General features: G+C 42.3%; 2 protein-coding genes across 2 annotated transcripts; both read left to right on the top strand.

The window, feature by feature from the left end:
* The first annotated feature begins 3,173 nt into the window (after positions 1–3,173).
* On the top strand, positions 3,174–9,417 carry LOC308038287 (glioma pathogenesis-related protein 1-like). The gene is made up of 6 exons (XM_080340663.1): positions 3,174–3,461; positions 5,686–5,931; positions 6,276–6,388; positions 7,241–7,323; positions 8,607–8,633; positions 8,721–9,417. The coding sequence occupies exons 1-6, from the start codon at positions 3,282–3,284 to the stop codon at positions 8,936–8,938; spliced, it is 867 nt and encodes a 288-aa protein (XP_080196789.1). The 5' UTR covers positions 3,174–3,281; the 3' UTR covers positions 8,939–9,417.
* Positions 9,418–11,602: 2,185 nt separating this feature from the next.
* On the top strand, positions 11,603–20,536 carry GLIPR1 (GLI pathogenesis related 1). Its single transcript, XM_080340670.1, has 6 exons — positions 11,603–11,808; positions 15,929–16,174; positions 18,185–18,294; positions 18,684–18,766; positions 20,180–20,206; positions 20,290–20,536. The coding sequence occupies exons 1-6, from the start codon at positions 11,629–11,631 to the stop codon at positions 20,442–20,444; spliced, it is 801 nt and encodes a 266-aa protein (XP_080196796.1). The 5' UTR covers positions 11,603–11,628; the 3' UTR covers positions 20,445–20,536.
* The last annotated feature ends 583 nt before the right edge of the window (positions 20,537–21,119 follow it).

Genomic DNA, 21,119 nt, shown 5'->3' with positions numbered 1-21,119 from the left:
AATTTGTTTTCTGCCCTGAGGTGAGATTGTGTAATAGAATTACCCATGCATGTCAGAATATTAGTTTATTCACAGGTCTGGAAGGCCAAGTGATCTTGCAGCTGCCTTATCCCACGGACAGAACAAGAAACAAGCTTCAGCAGATCCACCGTTTGTTCAGCCTAACCTAGTAAGTCAAGGACAAGGAGATTCTTTCCCCAACACAAATAACAATAATCTGTAGGGAACTACATTTGAGGACGATATTAAACATAATTTTGCAGATTCCCAGGCATCTTGGATTTCTGTAATAGTTTGTAATCTTCCAGCCTTTTAGTCCTCTGACTGAATCGTACGTTGGGGAAAAACAAGGAATCTTATGTTTCCAGCCATTTTAAATGGAAAACAGGAAGTGAGAAGTGAGAAGTGAGAAAGTGCGATGTAAACATGGGGACTCTTTTCAAAATCGTTGGGATGTACAGCTTCCTGGCCATACCCAGCTTATTGTGCAAAACTTTACTTGAGATCTGTGCAGGAACAGGCAATGCTTGTGTTGTCCAGACAAATACATAATATTGAAATCCTAAAGCTTAATTTGCATCTGCTTTACAAGATCCACTGATTAATGCTGGCAAAGGATTATAACTCTCTTTTTGTGAAAAAATCGGTTCTAGATGTTTGTGAGTGGGCTGGACTTCTGCTTTAATTACAGATAGACTCACTAGATGGAGCCAGAGTCATCTCTGCAGACAAGCATCTCATAACCTGGACTACCCTGGATATGTCAAAATTTCCTCTTTCATAAAGGTCTCAACTCAGTTTCCAACCACAGAATTTAAACTGTACACATATATAACTGCCAGTTCACCGCATTGTTAAATTAATGTTGCAGTTTTAGTGTGATTATAATTTTTGTGCAAATTACATGTAGCTGTAATATAATAATTGCCTAGCTGACCAAAGGCATTGGTTTCTCATAGATTGCATGGGCATTATTAGGAAAAAAAAAAAAAGAAAGAGAGTAAACATACTTATTTTCTAGTTTCAAGGTAAAATTCAGCTGGAGAAAGGTAATAACTAACAGTAAATTCAACTCAGTTGGCCTTGGTTTAGAAAAGAGGCAAGACGACTTTCAAAGGAAGCAAAGCAGTGGACAGGCCTTCTTGCATTCAGATTAGTAGCAGGGGATGAGGCTGTTCACCATCATGATCTAATCTGTTGTGATTTGATCTAAGGAGAGCTCCATTACCTGGTGTTCCACATACATGCCACACTGCCAGTGGCTCCTCAGTGGGCCTTTGTGGGCTTCAGGAGTGCACATAGTGGAGTGGAAGGCACTTTGTAGCCCAGAAGCTGGCAGCTGATGGGAGAGACCAACCTCAGTCCTGTGGCAGGACAGAAGGTAACGGCACCCACAGGAAGAAACCTCTCTCCCAAGATCCCCTTCACCATCCCAGCCTGACTAGCAGTCACCAACACCAGCAAGAGGCCATCCTCCCATAAATTTTAAAATGTCCCACCAGAGCTGAGGGGACTATCACCTTTGCCAATACTTTCACACAGCTTCTGGGACGAGACATGACAGCAGAATAGAAACTACATTTGCTGGACAAGGGACCTTGGCACTGTTATTGGTACACCAGGAGGCAGAATCAGCAGGTGAATCTACTAAACGTAGGTGAGGTCGTGACTATCACATACATGTTCTGGAGGCAGATGGAGCCACGGCCAACCACTGGTAGAGAAAAAGGTAACAGCCAAAGGCTGGGGTTGTGACAGGGTGGGAGCTTCACCTCCTACTTCCTTTCACTTGTCAAAGGAGGTGACTGCCAGTGCCTCATGCATATTTTCTTTAAGGACATGACAGGATCAAAAGCATCTTGTCCCCGGATCACTGTGCCCATGGATCACATGTGCCCATAGATCACTGTGCCCCGGATCACATGTGCCCACTGTGCGCCTCCCACTAACCACTTCAGCTTAGTCTTTTAAAAAAAAAATTATCAGAGAAAAAAAATGGTGATTTTACTAGGAGAGTTTCAAAGCACAGGAAACTATTTTAAAAGAAAAGTGGAAGAAAATATAATACTTATTCATTTGCCTCTCTATCAAGGTCTCTTCTGCCTCTGGGGGCTGCTTATTGGTAAGGGCTGTGTTAAGCCTGTACAACAAGAATAACTGGAAGGCCACTTTCTTTCCCAAAAGATCCAAAACACCAGAACTACACTGTACCAATTTTGTTGCCTTCTGCAGCTGCCCCTTCCCTCATGAAATAGGTCAAAAAATGCTGGCAGGGCTAAGAGGAGGGTGTGGGTTGTTAGTAATGTATGGACATCCATAAACACATGCACACATATAAATATTTATATGTTTCTTGTTAATAGCCGAGATAGGTATAGCTGTGATGGTGTTGGAGGGTTACAGCTCCTTCAGCCTATCTCAATTAGGTGTACGGATTGTTACAAGACTCTGAAGCGACCAAAGGTATCATATAAGAGGGAAAAGGCACGTGCAGACAGAGAAGGCAACATGAGAATGGTAATTCCCGCAAGTGTTCAGCAGGAGAAGGCCTAACCTGCAAAACTGAGCAGGGAATAAGACCCATGAATGCTGTTTACAACCTACAACATATTTTCTCTGTAAACCTACCTAAATCTCCATTACAAGACCTTAGCTCTTAAAACATATAGTCGTTCTTAGGCTCTTGCATACTTCTGTTACATATGAAACCAGGTCAGAAGGTCTGTTCTGTAGCAAACTGCTTATTCAGTAACTTTTTTTTCTTGTGGTGAGGTCAAATTTCAATATATGCAGTTTCCCTAAATCTGTTTATTCCTAGAGTAATTCTGAAATGGAAACAAGGTATTGCAACATAATTGTAATTGAGCTGCTGTGACTAAGCTATACCATAGGAAAATCTGCTGAACAGCAGATTTGTGTTTTGTTTGATGCAGGTTTTAAGAAAGCTGTTCTGCAGCATCTCTTCAGGTAAGACCTACAATCACAGAATGGTTTGGCAGTCAACCAGAATGGAGCACGCTCAAAGAGAAGGCAGAATTATACCTGGGAGTGTTGTTCCTTGCTAATATGCATAGCAGGTGCCAGTTTCATGGTTTAGCAGCTGTGAGGTCACATAGAACTGTAACTTATGAAGCAATTTCACTTCCTCTTGCTTTGACAATTTCAAGTGCTTCCACACCCAAATGACAGCCTCTAAAGAACTGCTTGCCAGTGTTATCTCCACCTAAGAGACTTCTCTTTTAAAAACTTTAAAAAGAAATTACTGAAAGCATTGAAGAATTATGAAAATCACATTTCTCTTTGCAGCGTTATTCTTACTGGATCTCTTCACTTGCTGTCATGCGGATTCACCATATCCCTTGCCTGACATTGGAGATGCAACGTTCATTCAAGACTGTGTGAGAGCTCACAACAAGTTTCGATCCCAAGTGAATCCACCAGCCAGCAATATGTTTCGTATGGTAAGGAGACATTTGTGATCTGTTTGAAAATTAATATAGATTGTGCTGCTGATTTAGACCATCTTATTATTAGTTTTGTGCTTTTCTTTCCCCTTCTGTCAATGATTTTGTATTATATATGTTAGTTCTTCATAGGAAATAGAAAAGACTTTTTACAATCTTGTTCAATTTTAATAATTTGAAGGGAATTCCCTGTTTAGGCATTGATCGCTACTCTAAACTTTAATCAGAGCAAAGGGCTGTATTGAAAAATATCGTGTTAAGTTCTCAGCATTTCATTTACCTCTTTCTAAGAGAGATAGTAATCTATTTTATGGTAGTCCAGATTTCATATAGGGAGGCTGTTTGCTGTTAAAAAACTCCTGAATAGGCAGTGTGCACAACAGGATTCATTGAAAATCTATCATTTCCCCTTGTTTTTTCCAGTCTAGAACATGTGTTGAATAAAGGGGTTTGCCAGGACATCCATTTAGATACCTGATCTTCGTTTGCTGTAGCAGGGTCTGGGGAGTAGGGATACTGATGCCTGGGCTGGAAAGCGGAGCTTCCCATAAATATAGTTGTTATGGATGTGTAATAGTTATGGATAGGTCTCAGCTTGCTTGGTGGAATACATAAGGGAAGAGGGAGATAGACAGAGAGCTGAGAGAGGTAACCCCTGTCATTTCGTGTCATTACTCTGAGCCTTCCAGCAGCACGGTGTAGCTGGAAAGGAAGTTAAAAGCATGCACATGCACAAAATGAATCACTTCTGTGAAAGGAACATTTTAATTTATTGCCATTTTAAAAAACAGTGTTTAATTTAAAATGCTAGCTTGCAGGAGCAAAGTTAGCTGCTCAGACAACACATCCAACAAGCCTGGAATAAGAGTAGGACAAATATACAGAAACCTCTTGAATCAAATGTGTTGCATTGCATTTAAAAGTTTGTGACTTTTCTTGCATGATTTTTTTACAGCCTTGATCTCATGCAAGATTTTATCATCCCTAGCATTGTCTAGCAAGAGCTGCACAGCCTAACCACAAGTCACATGAAAGTACCTTCTTGCTTTTAATTTGTACCTGTTAATTCCTAGCTTTGTCTGATAGTCTCTGGTCTCTGTATTGGAAGGAGCAAGTAACTACTGCTTATTTACCTACTTCACAGAAGATGCCCAGTTGTCTCTGATCAAAGCTGCAGAGTACTCTCTGTTGCTTTAGGAGAGTCCTCCATGCTTGAGGATGATCATCCTCCTCCATGTTGTCTCTGTCCTTTCCAGTTCTAGTGTTCCCTTCTCAAGGTGGGGCCCTGCACAAAGCATTTAACAGGACTTCTACAATGGTGTATAGGGTTTTATTCTCCATTCCTTCTCAAGGAATTCCCCACACTTTGTGTGCTTTTTAGACTGCCACTAAACATTGATTCACAAGTGATAATAGCCATCTCCAAGCCTGTCATTATGAAAATAAAGTCTTATAAAGTGGTGGGGGTTTTTTGTTTTTGTTTTTTGGTTTTTTTTTGTTTTGTTTGGGGGTTTTTTTGTTTGTTTGTTTGTTGTTGTTGTTGTTGTTGTTTTTTCTCACATCCCTTAACTTATATTACTCTGTACTGAATTTTATTGCCTGGTCATTCAGTGGCATAAAATCTTTCTGCAGGTCTCACAGACTGGATTCTCAAAATTATCACTTGTGCCTCTCAGGATGAGAATGGTCCCTCCTCAGCCCAGCAGAGATGAATGAACCTTTTATTTGCTTTGGCCACACGCTGAGGAGGGAGTAGAGCAAAGAGGCAAAAGGGGCTGGGAAAGGGAGCAGCTGTGACTCTTTGCTTCTCCATCCTGGCCAGCAGAACAAAATTCCTATCTAGTCTATTGATAATTGAAAAATGCAAATCCCTGGACAGCCAGCAGCTCCTGGGCATAAGGTCCCTCAAGCCCCTCTAAGGCTGGAGTTTCACCCAGTTACCTCCTCTCAGGCACAGCAGCTTGAAGACAGCAATCGAGCTATAAATATTTAAACAAGTCCAATATCACAGGACAGCAGATAGATACTATGTGTCCTGCAATATCTAACGGAGAAAGAAGAAAAAAAAAATTATATGGGAGTAGAAATGTCAAGTCAGAGAAAGAAACCGATAGGAAGCAGCAAAGAGGAAAATAATCCTTCCAAGTTTCTGTTTAAAACATTGTAATTCAGCTAAGTCACTGCAGTGCATGTTCTATTATGTCTTTTTCCTTTTCTACAGTCCTGGGATACTGCTTTAGCTAAGACTGCCAAAGCATGGGCAAAGAAGTGCAAGTTTAAGCACAATAACTACCTTAAAATGCAGGGGAAGGTGCACCCCACCTTTACTCCCGTTGGAGAAAACATCTGGACTGGCACAGCCACCATCTTCTCCGTGGATGCAGCTCTCAGTGACTGGTTTAATGAAGTCAACAGCTATAATTTCAACACCCGTCAATGTAGTGGCGTCTGTGGTCACTACACCCAGGTGAGCCTTACATGCCAAATGCTTTATAATGCAATGGTTTCACAGAAAAGCCAGGTCCAGAATAGACTGCTTTGAAACAGGAATTACAGCAGGGCTTTTCACCCCCCAGTTTATCGCTGCATGAGATTGGAAATAAATGTTCTGAGCCCCAGGGATACCCGAATCCTTGTCTCAGTAATGTTGGAAAGGGATTATCCCCCAGACAATTTCATGTTTTCAGGGTAGCCAGATAACAAATGCAAACCCACCTATCAATCAGTCATTTGTCTGAACTGCCCATTGGGTTGTTGGTGTTGCTGCTGTGTTGGCTGTTTTAAACTTCCACAAGATGCTTTGCCCTTCAGGTTGTTTGGGCAGAGAGTTACAAAGTTGGCTGTGCAGTTCACTTCTGCGATGCGATTGAAAATTTTCCAGGACTCTCCAAAGCAGCACATTTCGTTTGCAACTATGGACCAGCGTAAGTTAGTTATGGTATTTGGGGCTTAGGGCTCTTTTGTCTGTGTGTTTGTGGGTTTTTTTGTTTGTTTGTTTGTTTGCTTGTTGGTTTTGTTTCGTTGGTTTGTTTTAAAATATCCTATAATCTACCTGGTTATCAGATGCCAACAATGATTTGGGCAGTTATAACAAATTTCAGAAGAAGCTCTGTCTACATGTCACTAGTCCAAGGGAAATTTCCCCCAGCCATTGAAAGCAGAAGCTGCTGGACATAGTTGGAGCTGCAGAAAGTCTCTTCCTAAAAGAGCACACAAACCGATCCTAGCCAAGAGTACTCGGCTTGCCCATAACCAAGAGTGGTGGAATAAGATCTAGTTTGACTTCAGTCTCTGCAGGAAGTGTGGGGAAGGTGCAAGCTTTCCGCTTGAGAAAGATTACATCTTTCTATGGCCCCACCTGAACTTCAAACGATACATTTTAATTGAAGAAATAGAAGGAAGACAGCTCTCTAGTTATCTCATACCTTGCAATTTCTGGATTTACCTTTTACAGATTTCTTTTTAAAATACAGGTGAGTAATGAGAGACTAGAGGCAAATTCTTGTATGCTTACACTGAATGATACAGTATTGTTTGAGAAGTCTAATTAATTTGAAACGGTGAGAGTCACCAGGCAGCTGCACCTCATGCCAGTGAGAGCTTTAATCTGATCTGAAAGAAATTTCAAACAATTGCAATGATCAGTTTTTGGATAAAGGGATCTCTCCCGACAATAGATTTCCATGATAAATTATTCTAACAATCTGATGAAAGCATGTATTTAAATTGCTTTTCAAACAACTGAGCTAATAAAATATTGTTCTTCTGCTTTGCAGGGGAAATTACCCAAGAAAACCATATGAAGCAGGTCAACCATGTAGTGGATGCAGTAATGAGAAGTGTGTAAACAAGCTCTGTGGTAAGACCAAAGTGATGAACTAAGCAAATTGCATAGAAATAAAAGTGACGTAATCATCAGTGGAAATATAACAGCAAGTCAATTTGCACTAAGTACATACTTGGTCTGTAGCCCACCACACAGCAACAGTACCAAACTCTGGTAATGATAGTATAAGAAGGAATTAATTGAAATACTTTGCTGTTGAAGGCTCTCAGAGGTAGAAGCCAGAGTTTATGATGAAGTATAACTTAGACTACTTTCTGCTTTTATCTGATCAGGAAGTCAAATGTAAAACTTTAGCCACAACAAAAATTCATTGTCCAGTTCTTCTTTTCTAGCAAAAATGGTATATTTAATTTCTGCTTTCTTGCTTGCTTACATGTTCTATCACATTTTCCAGAAAACTATAGTTTTAAACCAATAACACAACTATACTGAAAAGCACACTGATTTCTAACTTCTGCAGTTTTTTGAAATACAGCTGTGAGAGCTTGTTTTTCCACAGTAGTTTGGAGCTGTGGACTTTTATGTTACAACACTCGGTCCCAAATTAGGCAGAAATAGTGTTTTAAATAAACAGACATTAAAGGACATGCAACAACGTCTTAAATCAAATATGAATTTTATACAGAGATTTAATGGGGATGATCTCTACTAGGCAAGATCTAGATAGCTTCAGCTGTAGAAATAATTGAGCATTTGTTATTCCTATTTCCTTCTGTGATATCCTGGCTGACTCATCTTGAAGTCTCAGACTGATGCATCACAGGAAAAACAGAAACATCTCTAAGAGGAGGGGGAGGGAGAGAAAGAAGAGAGCTTTTAAAAATTAAGTGCTAGATCCTACAATCTGTTTTACCATATTCTACAGGGCAAATCAACAATTCCAATAGGATGTATGTAGGCAATTCTGCAAATGCATCAAAGCTCTTAGTAAAGGTGTACTTCTGTGATAAATTTAATAGTTATATTTGTCTGTCTGTAACTACTTAACTTTGGTTTGTGTATTCATTTTAAATAAATTCTATGTTTTGGTTTTTATTTGCTATCCCCTCCTCCCCATGACACAAATTCTTCCTAATGCAGCTGTTTCTTTTCTGTTCCTCTTTTAATCCAACAAAAAATATGAGCCCCGCACCAGTTAGGAACCCGCTCTTGTTGGTCGGCTTTCCCCTTGCAGGATGAGGGGGATCTGATTGCATCATGCTATCAGCCAGGTAGCAGCCATGGTTTATCTCTTTACATTAAGAACCACCACTGAATGATATTCACATTTATTTCCTCTTTTGATCTCTTTACAGAAAATACAGAACGTGAGAGGCTGATAGGTACGTATCGAATTGTTCTTAGTTGCTTTCCTCTAAGTGTGCCCAAGTTTGATGGGTCTTAACAGCTGTTTCTTCACTCTTTTTTAGATTATACCTACTGGCACCCAGACTGGGATACACAGCCCCAGCCACCACGGCCCCGTCCCCCCAGGCCTCCCCCACCGCCGGCTGAGCATCCACGTCCCTCTTGTGACCAATACTGTCTTAGTGTTTCTATTTTAAGGCCACTGTTTTTGATATTGACTACTGGTGCTGCCTTTTTAGTACAACAGCGGTATCCAGACATCTTTTTTTATGAGAAATGATCAATTAAGATACTGTATTACTCTCAGAGAATTGCACATACTTAAAAAATCACTTGGTTGTCTCTCCATTATCCTTATGATGTTTATCCAGCATAGAAAGGGCAGCTTCTTCCCTCAAGGCAAGATATAAGTGGCTGTGCATAGAGTTCATATAATCTGTTGGCAGTAGCTGCAACATGCTTCTACGTTTGTAAGAGCATCTTAGCTCTAGCACAGGGGTAGGTTGCTAGAGGGACCACGTAGACTATATATTACTATATATGCTAACAAGCCTGCTGGAAACCTGGAACATCACAAAGCATGTCTGAAGTGGCACACTGTATCCAAAAGAAGAAGCATTAACTCATCTCCATTAACCTTTATTTACTCCAGACATCATTTTCCCCAGGTAATGGAGAATTAACTCCAAAGTATGTATTATTTTTTAAGAACAGAAAGAGTAAAGTTTGTGCTTTACTAGAGTTAGCCTATGTGTATCAGTCTCCATTATAGTTACCGTATTGTCAGCTGTACTATTCTGTTCTTTCAGAGTTAAGCTTTGTCTTCTGTAGCTAGAAGAATACCAGAGAATGTTGATAGAGCAAGAAAAGCAGGGAAGCAGGGAGGAAAAACAGGAGAAGGAAGACTAAATGGGCCCAGCACAGATTCAGCTTCAAAAATGGAAGATCACAGCCTCATTAAAACAAACAAACAAACAAACAAACAAACAAACAAATTGTTAATGGCTTCAGTTTGTTTTTAGAGACATTTAGCCCTCAAAACCTATTGTGCCTGTATACATTTGTTAGTAAGGGAAATAAACACATCTTTCAAGCTAAGAGATACTGTCTGATATTAGCAATGCATAGCTACCCTATCAATATTTAAAGCTGTTTCTCCTGCTTTATCTTAGTCCTAATGTCTGGAGAACACAGTGACTCAAATTCTGAGGCACATTGCAGCTCTGAAGGAGCATCCCACAGAATAAAAATGAGCCCGCAAAGTCTGGGCTTTTGTCATATGCTGCAAAATGTCACCATGTAAGAAGGTATATGTTTAATTTCACAATTGTTAACTCTTGTCTGGTGCCATCTTTTATACGTAGCAACAGCAAGCAGGCCGGGGATGGTCAAGTGGACAAAGGTGGGACAGCTGACCCAAATTGACCAAAGGGATTTTCTATACCATATAACATCATGTTCAGCAAAAGAAAGAAAAAAAGGGGTAGAGGAATAAGAAAGGTGGGGGGGCTCCCTTCCAGGTGGCCTTTGCTCAGAGACTGTCTGGGCATTGGACAGTCATTGAGGGTGGTGAGTGATTGCCTTTCCATCACTCAGGGGTTTTATTTGTTTCCTCTTCTTTCCACAGATATTAAGCTGTCTTTTCCCTGACCCACGATTTTTCTCACTTTTCTTAGTCCTGTTTTCCCCGTGTCCCGGTGGGGAAGGGGAAAGTCAGTGAGTGGCCATGTGGGTGCTTGGCTGCTGGCAGAGGTCAACCCACCACATTATTCTGCTCTAAAAAACGGTCTGTAGGGAAGTTGTGAACATAGTGTTTCTCATCCTCAGAGACACTTTTCGCCTGTAAATAGTCTCCTCTTGAATAGCTGTGGGTGTGTGGCCCAAAGATGTGTGTGTGGTAGGGCTAGTGTTGCAGGCTCACAGTGTGACCCAGACCAGAAACCTGAATGTGGCTTTGCCACCAGCCCCAACACTACAGGACTGCATGGCCAGAAGTGACAACTGAGGGCCCAGGTGTTCAAAGGAGACAGATTCTTAAAACGAGTCCTGGAGTAGGAAGAAACCCAACTTCATTCCCACAGACATGTCCAGGTTGGGACTGTGGGAAAGGGCCTGAACTTGATGGACAGGTAATAGTTATGGGCAGTATGAAGAAGAGTGTGGTGATGGTGGTGGGTCTGAGCAGAGAGTGTTGGGCATCCGAAACAACATGCATGGGACATCAGCTTCCAACTCCTGGCTACATAGGTGCTGGGCACCTGGTATGAGACAGCACCTACCCTCATAGCACTCAGCTCTGTTTGGGGCTTGGGTTGCATGGAATTAATTACAAATTTCTAAAGCATATAGAAGGAGAAATTGATAGCAACACAGATCACAAGCATATGATCACAGGAAAAACACATCAATAACTGCAGCATGTTTAAATTGCATTTCTCAGCCAAACTTAACCCTCCAATAATTCGATGTACAAGCAAAGTGACTGTTCATACTGTAGTAGAAGCCATAGTTCAAATCAATTGCTTCTCACAGCACTTGGGCTCAGGGTAACTGCTGTAACACTAATGCTATTTTCATGAAAAGCAGAAAATGTATCCAAAACTTTAATCCATAGTGATATAGTGATTGCTATGGATGGGATGATGAGGGCCAACAAAACAAAACAAAACAAAACAAACATAAGTCCAAAGGACAGGACTGAAAAAGCTTGCCCATCACAACTAGAGAAGAAAAAATAAGACAACGCTGCCACAGCTCTGAGGTGATTTTGTAGCTTAATTTCCTCATTCTCATAGCCACGCTCCTGCATTATGACTCATTTCCTGTGACTAAAGCCATATTCAGTTACCATGGCTAAGATAAGTCCAGCCCACAAGCCTTCCAAGCAAAACGCTGCTGATAGAGCCAAAACCACTTTGTACAGCTGAAACACTCTGCTCTTAAAAGCTGGAAGACGAGAGGCTGAGAATCATGAGGAGCATATTTTTTGCTTGTGTGCTGGTGTTACTGCAGTTCTGTTGTTCCTCTGACTCCTATCAACCATCAACACTGCCTGATGTTGGAGATCCAAAGTTTATTGAGGAATGTGTGCAAGCTCATAACAGATTCCGGTCTGGAGTGAACCCACCAGCAAGCAACATGCTCTACATGGTAAGGGGATGTTCACGACTTACATGCAAGTGTGTAGCATTGTGATGGTGTTTATGATTCTCAAAGATTGTTTTGTGATCAAGTGCAAAAAAAAAGAAAAAAGAAAAAAGAAACTAACTTCCTGGAGTCATAAGACCTACTTCTTTTTAAAACAGAGAAAAAGGCTCTGATTATCAGATGGCTTTATGCAATCGGGTGTGTGTATACTTCTGTCTGGCTTAATTTCCTCATTTGAACCCCAAGATTTCAATGCTCAACCTAACGCTGTCGTTTTGTGCTGTGAAAAGCCTCCTCGTTCCAAGGCACCACAGCTCAACAGCCCAGGGTGTAATTTATGTGCAGACCCAAGCACAACCTTTCATACTTGAGTCAGCAAAGGCAGAGACCGTTGCCAAACAACGCTGGAGAGCTGTCTCTAAGCTTTCTTTGCAAGGCTCTTGGGGACCGAGCCAACAGAGCAGCTGCTCACAGGTGCTGGGGCTGCAGGGGAAGCCAAAAAGCAACAAGTGCAGCCGGAGCGAGCGCTGGAGGCATCAGGTCCTGCACCGCTCTGCCCTCCTTCCTTCCCCCCAACCTCATCAGGGGCCAATAATATCTGCAGCCACTGTGCAAAAGACAGCCTGGCTCCCCAGGGAAGCAGTCACGGCCCCAAGCCTGACAGTATTAAAGAACAGAGTAGACAATGCCTTCAGACACACGGTGTGAACTGTGGCATTGTCCTACGCAGGGACAGGAGTTGGAGTCGATGATCCTTGTGGGTCCCTTCCAACTCAGGACATTCTATGATTCTGTGATACCCAAACCACTGAAGCGGCCACTTCACATTTCACCGGCTAGGTGGCACGTAGAAAACCCATCAAGGAGGAAGCTGTAAATGCGTGCACAAAGCTGGGCTTATGGCTGAGAAGTCCATCTCTGATTTGTGAGATGTTCAATTCCAGTAGCTTAGGAGCTGCCTCTTGCAACTTCCATCACCTTTTGTGCTTTGATTGGGTAATATTTGAGTTTCCTCCTGCAATAACCTCCACAGATCAATCAAACAGACCACAGCAATTGTCCTAATTCTCATCTCTCTCCTTTTGCTCCTCTTTCTTGCCATCTTACATGGTCATCACCAGAAGAGGACATAACCACATCCATAGTTAGCAACACCTCAATGAAAGTTCAAAAAAAATTAAAAAGTGCATTTTCTATTTCTAGTTGTCAAACACTGAAAGAGAAGCGCCCATCAGGGAAGGGTAGGTGAGCAATGAACAAGCTCAACCTCACAGGAAACTGTGTAGTTTCTCTTTTAGATGTCTTTTACTTCAGCTTTCTTCAGCTGGGTGGTAGGAAGCCTTTCCAGTGTGGATCCTGAACTTCCACTGCATATTGCTCCAGACACTGCTTTCTAGATTGCTTCACTGGCCCCACGCTAACCAAATCTTGCTGTGATGTATTAACAGAACCGTATGCATCTTTTAAAATTAGGGTAATTTTGTGCCTAGTTTTTCCTTTTGAAAAATTAAAGAACTGAAATCTGAGGCGGGGAGGAAGAAAAAATAGATTAAGAAACAAAGAAAGTTTATTACAAAAAAAAGCCCACCAAACCAACAACCAAACCAAACCAAACCAAAACAACAAAAAAAAAAACCAACCTCAAAAACCCTAAACTAATCATAACTTTGTTTTAAAACACTGCAAAACCCCTAGATCTCTTTCAGGAAAAAGAGAAAGAAGTACACTACCTGATAGTATCTATTATGGAAGTAAAAGCATTGCAACTGAAAACAGCATATTTCTTAATTTTTGAATGGTCTTTATAACTTCAAAAATGAGGAAAAGAAGATTACGTCCTTATTTCACAGGGAATTTCTGCTTACTGTAGATAACTGTCCACCAAGATAAATAAAAATGAAGGCTATGAACTCAGGGCATTTCCACCTTTTGGAAAAGGAATTTTTGAAAAAAAAATTCAAGACAGCAACTTCTTTAACTGCAAGTAACAAAAGCCAAGCAATATTGCAATACATTTATTAGAAAATGATAATGTTAATGTAACATTTTTTTACCTGACAAATGTTTCCCCTTTCCCATTCACTCAAAGTGTTGCTTAGGTCTGCTCTAAGGTTCTTCAAAACCAGCAGACAGAGTCTCATCAGCTTCATCAGGGCTCCACAACAATCTCCTTTGACTTACTGCTGCCTCACATCACTTTTCACAAATCATGTGTATTTTCCCTCTCCAAATCACCAAACAACTCGTCTTGGTTATAAAACCAAAACTGAGAAATTGTTCATGGGTTAAAAAAGAGTGTAATTGCTCTTTTCTCAAACAGCAATAATATCTATCTGCAAATCTCCCTGTCTTGCGCATTTTCCCTGTGCAGTTTAGTCCAATCTATTTGCATAAATGCAGTTTCATAAGAAAATAAGGAGTACAATTATAGTTATACTAAAGATCATTCCAGAATATAAATTTCTGCACATTGCTTTTACACCAGTCAGCCAGTTCAAGCAGTCACACAAAAAAGGAAAGTACCTTTAAACTTATTACCTTTAAGCTTATTATTATGTATAGCTTTATGAAACTTTAGACTTATTATTAATACTATTATAGGATGAAGGAGAAAAGAGGGGTGCAGACCCTCAAAAAGCAGAATGTGAAAAACACTGAGGTGCGTCCGCCACTGTCATACATGTTTCAGCAGGGTCTTCTCCTTGTGACCTCGGAGCATCGCCAAGATGTGAACTGCAGCCCCTCAATTTGCAGTAATGCTGGGACTGGAAGAAAACTTTGTACAATACCCAATTTTGTTCATTGTCCTTAGAAGTTACCACCTAAGGAAATATCAACTGCTCACTTGAATTAAGACCCCCCCACCCCAAGTTTACATTTAATATTGGATACACTGTGTTCCTAGGCAAATTATTTATGTGTTAGTTTTTGTGGGCAAATACACACCTCTCCCCCGCCAAATGTTAGCCATAGGAAGAAATGGAAGACATAAGTTACAAAAATCTTTTCAGATCTCAGTAGATGTATTTTGGTATGATCTTGCAATTTTTAATTAGTTATTGGCAACACAAACAATACACAAATTGTTTCAGATTTATCTAAGGTACAAAAAAGTTATATTATGTAAAGCATAGCCATAAAAACTAAAAATCACCTTTTCCTTAGTCACTATTACTGATCCATTCAGAACAATTTCTCTAGTGATTCTATGTTTGCAGATGCAACTGAGATATTTTAATCCATATAGAAAAGGACAAATAAAAGTTGTTTGGTTTTTTTAAAGTCTAATCCAAAGTAGTTCAGCAGTGCTCAACAACTTAATTTACATGGCACAAAGTGTAATTAGAACCAGAGCCATACATTCATGGTACTGCATTTTTTGGGAGGTACATTGTTGTATTTGCTCAATCACATTGTGTGCCAAAGAAAATCTAGCAAAACCAGACACCACCTCCAGTGCAAACAAAAGACGTTTATACAACTCAGTTGCTTAAATAATCACTTTCTGTAGGATTGAAGAGCAAGTGAAAGAGTGATTCCATACATGCAAACTCAATACTGGCATTTGAAGCCACCAAACACAAAGATGCAAACCAAGGGGCTGTCATTGGATGAGTGAGTGCATCTGCCACAGGGGCTGAGTTTAAACTGTCCCAATAAACCCAGAGTGCTTCTGAGCTGACCTGCAAACAGTGGCCTTCATGCATGAGGCTGCCCAAGACTCCAGCCTGATTGGTAAGGTAAGCATATCCCTCAGTCTCCAGATTTCCTGTAAATTCACTGTTTAAATTACATTAACATTCTCTCATGGCTGACACAGCCTGGAAATGCAGATTGCACCCCAAACACTGTTTTTGACTGACATACAGCTCTCGGTGTCCAACCAACCAGTCAACCAAGATCACTCACCACCCTTAAAACTTCCTCAAGTTTTATGAGTAACTAATTTCAAATTATAAATGATCCTACAAGTCCATTTACCATGTAACTCGGTGTATCTCAGCAAAAAACAAACAAACCTGAAGCACATGCAATACTGAGATCCAGCTTCGCCCAAAAATTACTCTAAATAACTGCATTTCTAAGATACCAAAAGTGATTTTTAGTTGTCTTTATTTTGCAGAGCTGGGATCCAGATTTGGCAAAGACAGCGAAAGCTTGGGCAAAGAAATGCCTGTTTAAACATAATACGCACCTCAGAGAACCAGGGCAGGCTCACCCCAAATTTACCCCTGTTGGAGAAAACCTCTGGACTGGCACACTTTCTGGTTTTACTGTGCAAGGAGCCATCTCCTCTTGGTACAAAGAGGTCAGCGCCTACGATTATGCCACCAATAAGTGCAGAGGAGTATGCGGCCACTATACACAGGTAGGCATTGCATTTCTCCATCTAAACCATGAACTGGTATTACCATTTTGATTCAATGAACTGGTTTTCAAGTGCTGCAGTTTTATTTTATGCCTGTGTGCACAAGATGCTCTCATGTTCCCATTTTAGGGAGGAAAAGAGCACTGCATTATTATTTTTATGTCAGTTGCAATTTGCTTCCAGGAAGAAAACAGGACAGCCATCGTGCAGTCAGATTTAGCCAAGCTGTGGCCAAAAACCAGGCAAGGCAATGGCTATGAGCTGCAGTGCGTGGCGGGATGAGGCTCTAGCTCTGGCAGGCAGCATCCACATACCAAGGGCTGGGGAAATACCGGCATGTAAAGAGGTGGCTGCAGCTCTGCAAGCATCATGTGTGCAATTTTTCCCATCCACAACTCCCAAAGAAGCCAAAGTGAGGGAGAGGAGTGTCACTGCCATGCCCTAGTCACTAGCCACAGCTATGGAAGAGCAGGATGGCTTGTAACGGTGACTCTAGGGATTATATTTTAGCCTGAGGCTATTTAATATTTTCTGTGGAGATACACATTTGCATTTAGGACTTGAAGAGATGAGCTGAAGCTGGTGTGGTATCTGAACAACACATGCAACACGTGCAGAGAAGATATTTAGATGCAGGAGCCATGAGGGGTGGTAGCGTGCTGCTTTTTGACCTTGCTCACAAGGACATGGCAGAAGTCAGCATCTGGAAACCACAGTGAAACACACCTCACCTGGCACTAAGGTGCAGTGGTGTTTACCATACTGTTTGTAGAGAAGCAGCTCAGGCAGTTGCATGGGGAAGAATGAGAAAATAAGATTATTCTCACTTGGAGTCAGCAGTGGTAGTGACTGTAGCTAGAAGTTGTATATCTGCCAGCTTTGGGAGCCATCCTTGGGTTTGCACCTCCAGGGAACCCCTTGTTCCTTTTCTCTCTTCCCAGCCATGGAGAAGTTTCCCCCTGGGTACAATTACTGATTACTGTAGATACTAGAACCACATCCCCAACATATGCCTCAGCCAGTGGCCAACTGGGATGGTGAGGATTCTGTGATTTGGTCCTTTACTGTCCTTCGGGATCCAGTTGTCTATGTCTGTCATCAGGAAAGAGCCTCTGCCCTGCTGCTGCACTGAGAACATCCTCAGGAGCCTGAGGGTTGTCCCCTTTTCCCAGAACTGGCACAAACAGAAAGGGCCAGGCCTCACCTTTGAGGCGGTGGAGGTACAACTGTGTTTCTTCACCTCCTGTGCTGCCAGGATCTCTCCACATCTCTCACATAGTTAGTCATGACTGCTGTTGTACCACCATCAGGTACCACTGTGCTCCCATCTCCCCTCTCTCACAGGGTTTGTTTTTCCAGGACTGCAGCATTTGGCGGCACTGAAATCTCTGAGCTGAATATAGGATGCAGGATCAAACCAAATGTCTTCTGGTAGACAGAGAATCAACAGATGGTGTCATGCACTTGCCTCTAGATTTTCTTAGTCATGGCTGTGATGCTAAAAAGCAGGAAAATAGCCCAGACATGCTCCTTCTCCCTGCTCCTTCCAAAACACCAGTGCCTTCCAGCAATCTGTCCATGTTTCCCTGATGGATTTAGTACAGGGGAAATCAGCCCTCTTCAGAGCTGTAGCAGATCATTCAGCCTTTTCTGCACAGATTTGATCTGATCTCCCCCAGCAGGAAAGACAGAAAGCTAATAGATTACCTTGAAGCAAAGGAGATTAACTTCATCTTTGCAAGAAGGGAAAACTACCTGTTACAGCCAGTTATTCCTTCTTTCAGAGTCATTTTTACAAATATCTGGTAAAATGGGCAAAATAACACAGCATTTTTCAGAATAAACTATGATTTCAAGATCCATCAGTGATGCCTTCCGCCATGAAGCTTGCCCAAGGAGTGTTCCTCAGCCAATTTGTTGTTGTGAAACAGAGGAGAGAAGGTTTTCTCTCTAATGCTTCAGATGTTAAAGCAAAGCTTTTGTCACCAATGTACACATCTGTTTTTGCAGATTGTTTGGGCTACAAGCTACAAGGTTGGCTGTGCTGTCCACTTCTGTCCCAAGATGACAGACATCTCCGTAACCAATGCAGCACACTTCATCTGCAACTACGGGCCGGCGTAAGGTTTTTCACTACAAATATTTCACAGGATTTGGGTTCTACTCCTTCTTTCTCACAGGATGCAACTTTATTAGATCAGTCCATCTGTGTTTTTTGAGAGCTCACAGTCTCCACACACACAAATTATCCAGAGTTGAGACTATTTTAATTCCCAGGTTAGCAATACTGCTGTCTCCAGGTTTCTAAACAGGGTGCCCAATTACACTCAACCTCTCCTGCTTTGCTGCCTATCTTGGGCACAGGGCACTCAGACAGGGACTGTCCATCCAAAAACCATCTCCTTATCAACACAAGTGAAACAGAACCCAGGTTAAAAACTAATTAGCAGCAGGTATTAAGGTTCTCATCCCAAGGGTGGTTTGAGAGCAGTGTTACTTTCCTTTGCAGTGGGAATTACCCAGGGCACCCATATAAGACGGGAGCAGCGTGCAGCGAGTGCAACGGCGAGCAGTGTGCCAGCCGGTTGTGTAGTAAGTAGCAGACAACCAGCCCTCCTCCCCAAATACATGTAGAAAGGGAAGAAGCACACTAAAGATACTGGCAGGTGGCAGGCACAGCACTCTCCTGTTCCTAAATATAGTCTGAAAAACTGCAACCAGAAGCCAAGTGAGCAGTGATGCACAAAGAGAGGGGAGGAGGCCACCAAGAGCCTGCTTTCTATTTTGGGGAGTGATGCGTTGGGTTTGCTCTTTGGGTGCTGGACAGTATGATACAGGAGATATAGTGGCTCCAGTTTAAGGTGTCATTATCCCTGCCAGAAGTTACTGCTAACAGAAATGGGAAGCACAGAAGGGAGTCCACGTCCCCTCTCAGGGGTTCCAGTTTGCTACCTGGTGCATGATCTGCAGTGTGAGCTGGTGCAGGTCCAAGCCAGCCTTGCCCATGCTGTGCGCTGTAGGAGAAGAGAGCTGCCATGGTCCTGCCAGAGCTGCTTGCTCCAGTGAACATCAGCAAAGCCATCTGCTTTCCCCTAAGCACCGGGAGAGAGCCAGGCTGACACATAAGAGCCCTTCACAGGGACATGGTGCTCAGCCTGACACCCTGGCAGCCCACCTGATTCTCCTGCACTTGGCTTTGCAGTGGATGGATGGAGTCAAGTGGGGAGGAGACCTTCTGTAATTCCCATAAGAAGGACATGGCACTGTACTGTGGACATCCCTGTGGGGGCTGAGGCTATGGTCACACTTCTGCCTAGCACTTGACCCCAGGTCAACTAATGGAGCAGGAATGTGGTGTTAAAACACTAGCAATGCAGGAACAAGAAAGAGTCCCTGACACACGTGACTGTTTAATGTTAGCTACAGGCCAAGGATCTTAAAGGCAAAGCACTGGGCAAAAGCCAAAATGATTTTGGGAAACACACCTGGGGGAGTGAGTCCTCTCCATGCCAGCCACTGGTGGGAGGAGAAGTCATAGCATCATAGAATCATAGAATCATTTTGGTTGGAAGAGATCCTCAAGATCATTGAGTCCAACCATTAACCAAACTCTGGCACCAAACCATGTCCCTAAGAACCTCGTCTATACATCTTTTAAACACCTCCAGGGATGGTGGCTCAACCACTTCCCTGGGCAGCCTGTTCCAATGCCTGACAACGCTTTCCATGAAGAAATGTTTCCTAATATACAATATGAACTTCCCTTGGTACAACCTGAGGCCAAGTCAACACGATGTGATCAAGAACTCTCCAGCAAAGCCCCAAGAACGACCACAGGGTTCTCCCAAAGTCAGTGGGTCTTTGCTTCTTCCTGAAAAGAAACACAGCTCCCATAGCTGCATTTGTAAGCCTGTCCTGAGGCTTACACTTCATTCCCTTTGGCTTAAGACTCAAATTGTTTATAACATGTAAGTCTGCTTATGTGTACTTCTTTTCTCTCTCTAGGAAATGCAGAACGTGACAAAGTCACTAGTAAGTACCACCAGAATTACTACTTCCATTTGTTGCCCTTGGTGCAGTTATACTTGAAAACAAGTAACTTGTTTTGTTCATAGGTTATTCCAACTGGTACCCAGAGTGGGACAGCAAATCTGCATGTGACAAGTACTGCATCAGCGTTGTTGTTTTAAGGCTGTTACTCCTTATCCTGACAATTCTGGCCACCTGGCTGCTACCAAAACGCTGGCCTGTAGCACCTGCCAGTGAGTGACACACATGCAGAAGACCACGAGAGCCCTTGAATCAACTCATCCCTTCCCTCCAGATAAGTTACTGGCAACACAAAGATTGGTAGAGACATTGTTTGCATCCACAGGTGATTTACAAGTACAGACATACCATCTTGGTTGCAGGCGGCAGCTAGGAGAACTTCCTCATTGCCTAGTAAAGTAACTGGTTTTAAATTACCCATGTGCATTTTCAAAGTGAGTGGTGTGAATGGGATTCGGTGGATACGGGAGCACGCTGCCCAGGCAGCACACCAAGGTGCAGGCAGCTGCCTGCCACACTTGCTCAGGAAGGGCTGCAGGGGTGGCTGAGGCCCCAGGCAGGTCATGCACCTCTTGTTCCTACTGCACTCTTTCCTCAGTCACTCCCCCAGCAAGATGCAGAGTAGCCTTGAGAGGTTTTGCATTTAAGCATTTTTTTTAAAGAATTTATGTACCACTGTGAGCTCTGACATTTGCATCCTGGGGCAGGCAGTGTGTTTCCCAGTCTTGCAGTGTACTGGGGCCATTGGTACTTCTTTTTGCTTGGAATTTGGTTTTAAACACATCACCTGTGCCAAGACATAGTTTCACTTGTGTTTACACATGATTATTTATCACTGCAATCTTTTGTGGTTTGTTTCTTTTATAGGTTTTTGGGTTGTTTTGTTTGTTTGGGG

Source organism: Nesoenas mayeri (genome assembly GCF_963082525.1).
Source record: "Nesoenas mayeri genome assembly, chromosome: 1".
In the NCBI taxonomy this organism is placed as follows: Eukaryota; Metazoa; Chordata; class Aves; order Columbiformes; family Columbidae; genus Nesoenas; species Nesoenas mayeri.
Note: the sequence above shows the minus strand (reverse complement) of the source record. Positions and strands in the feature narration are given on the sequence as shown.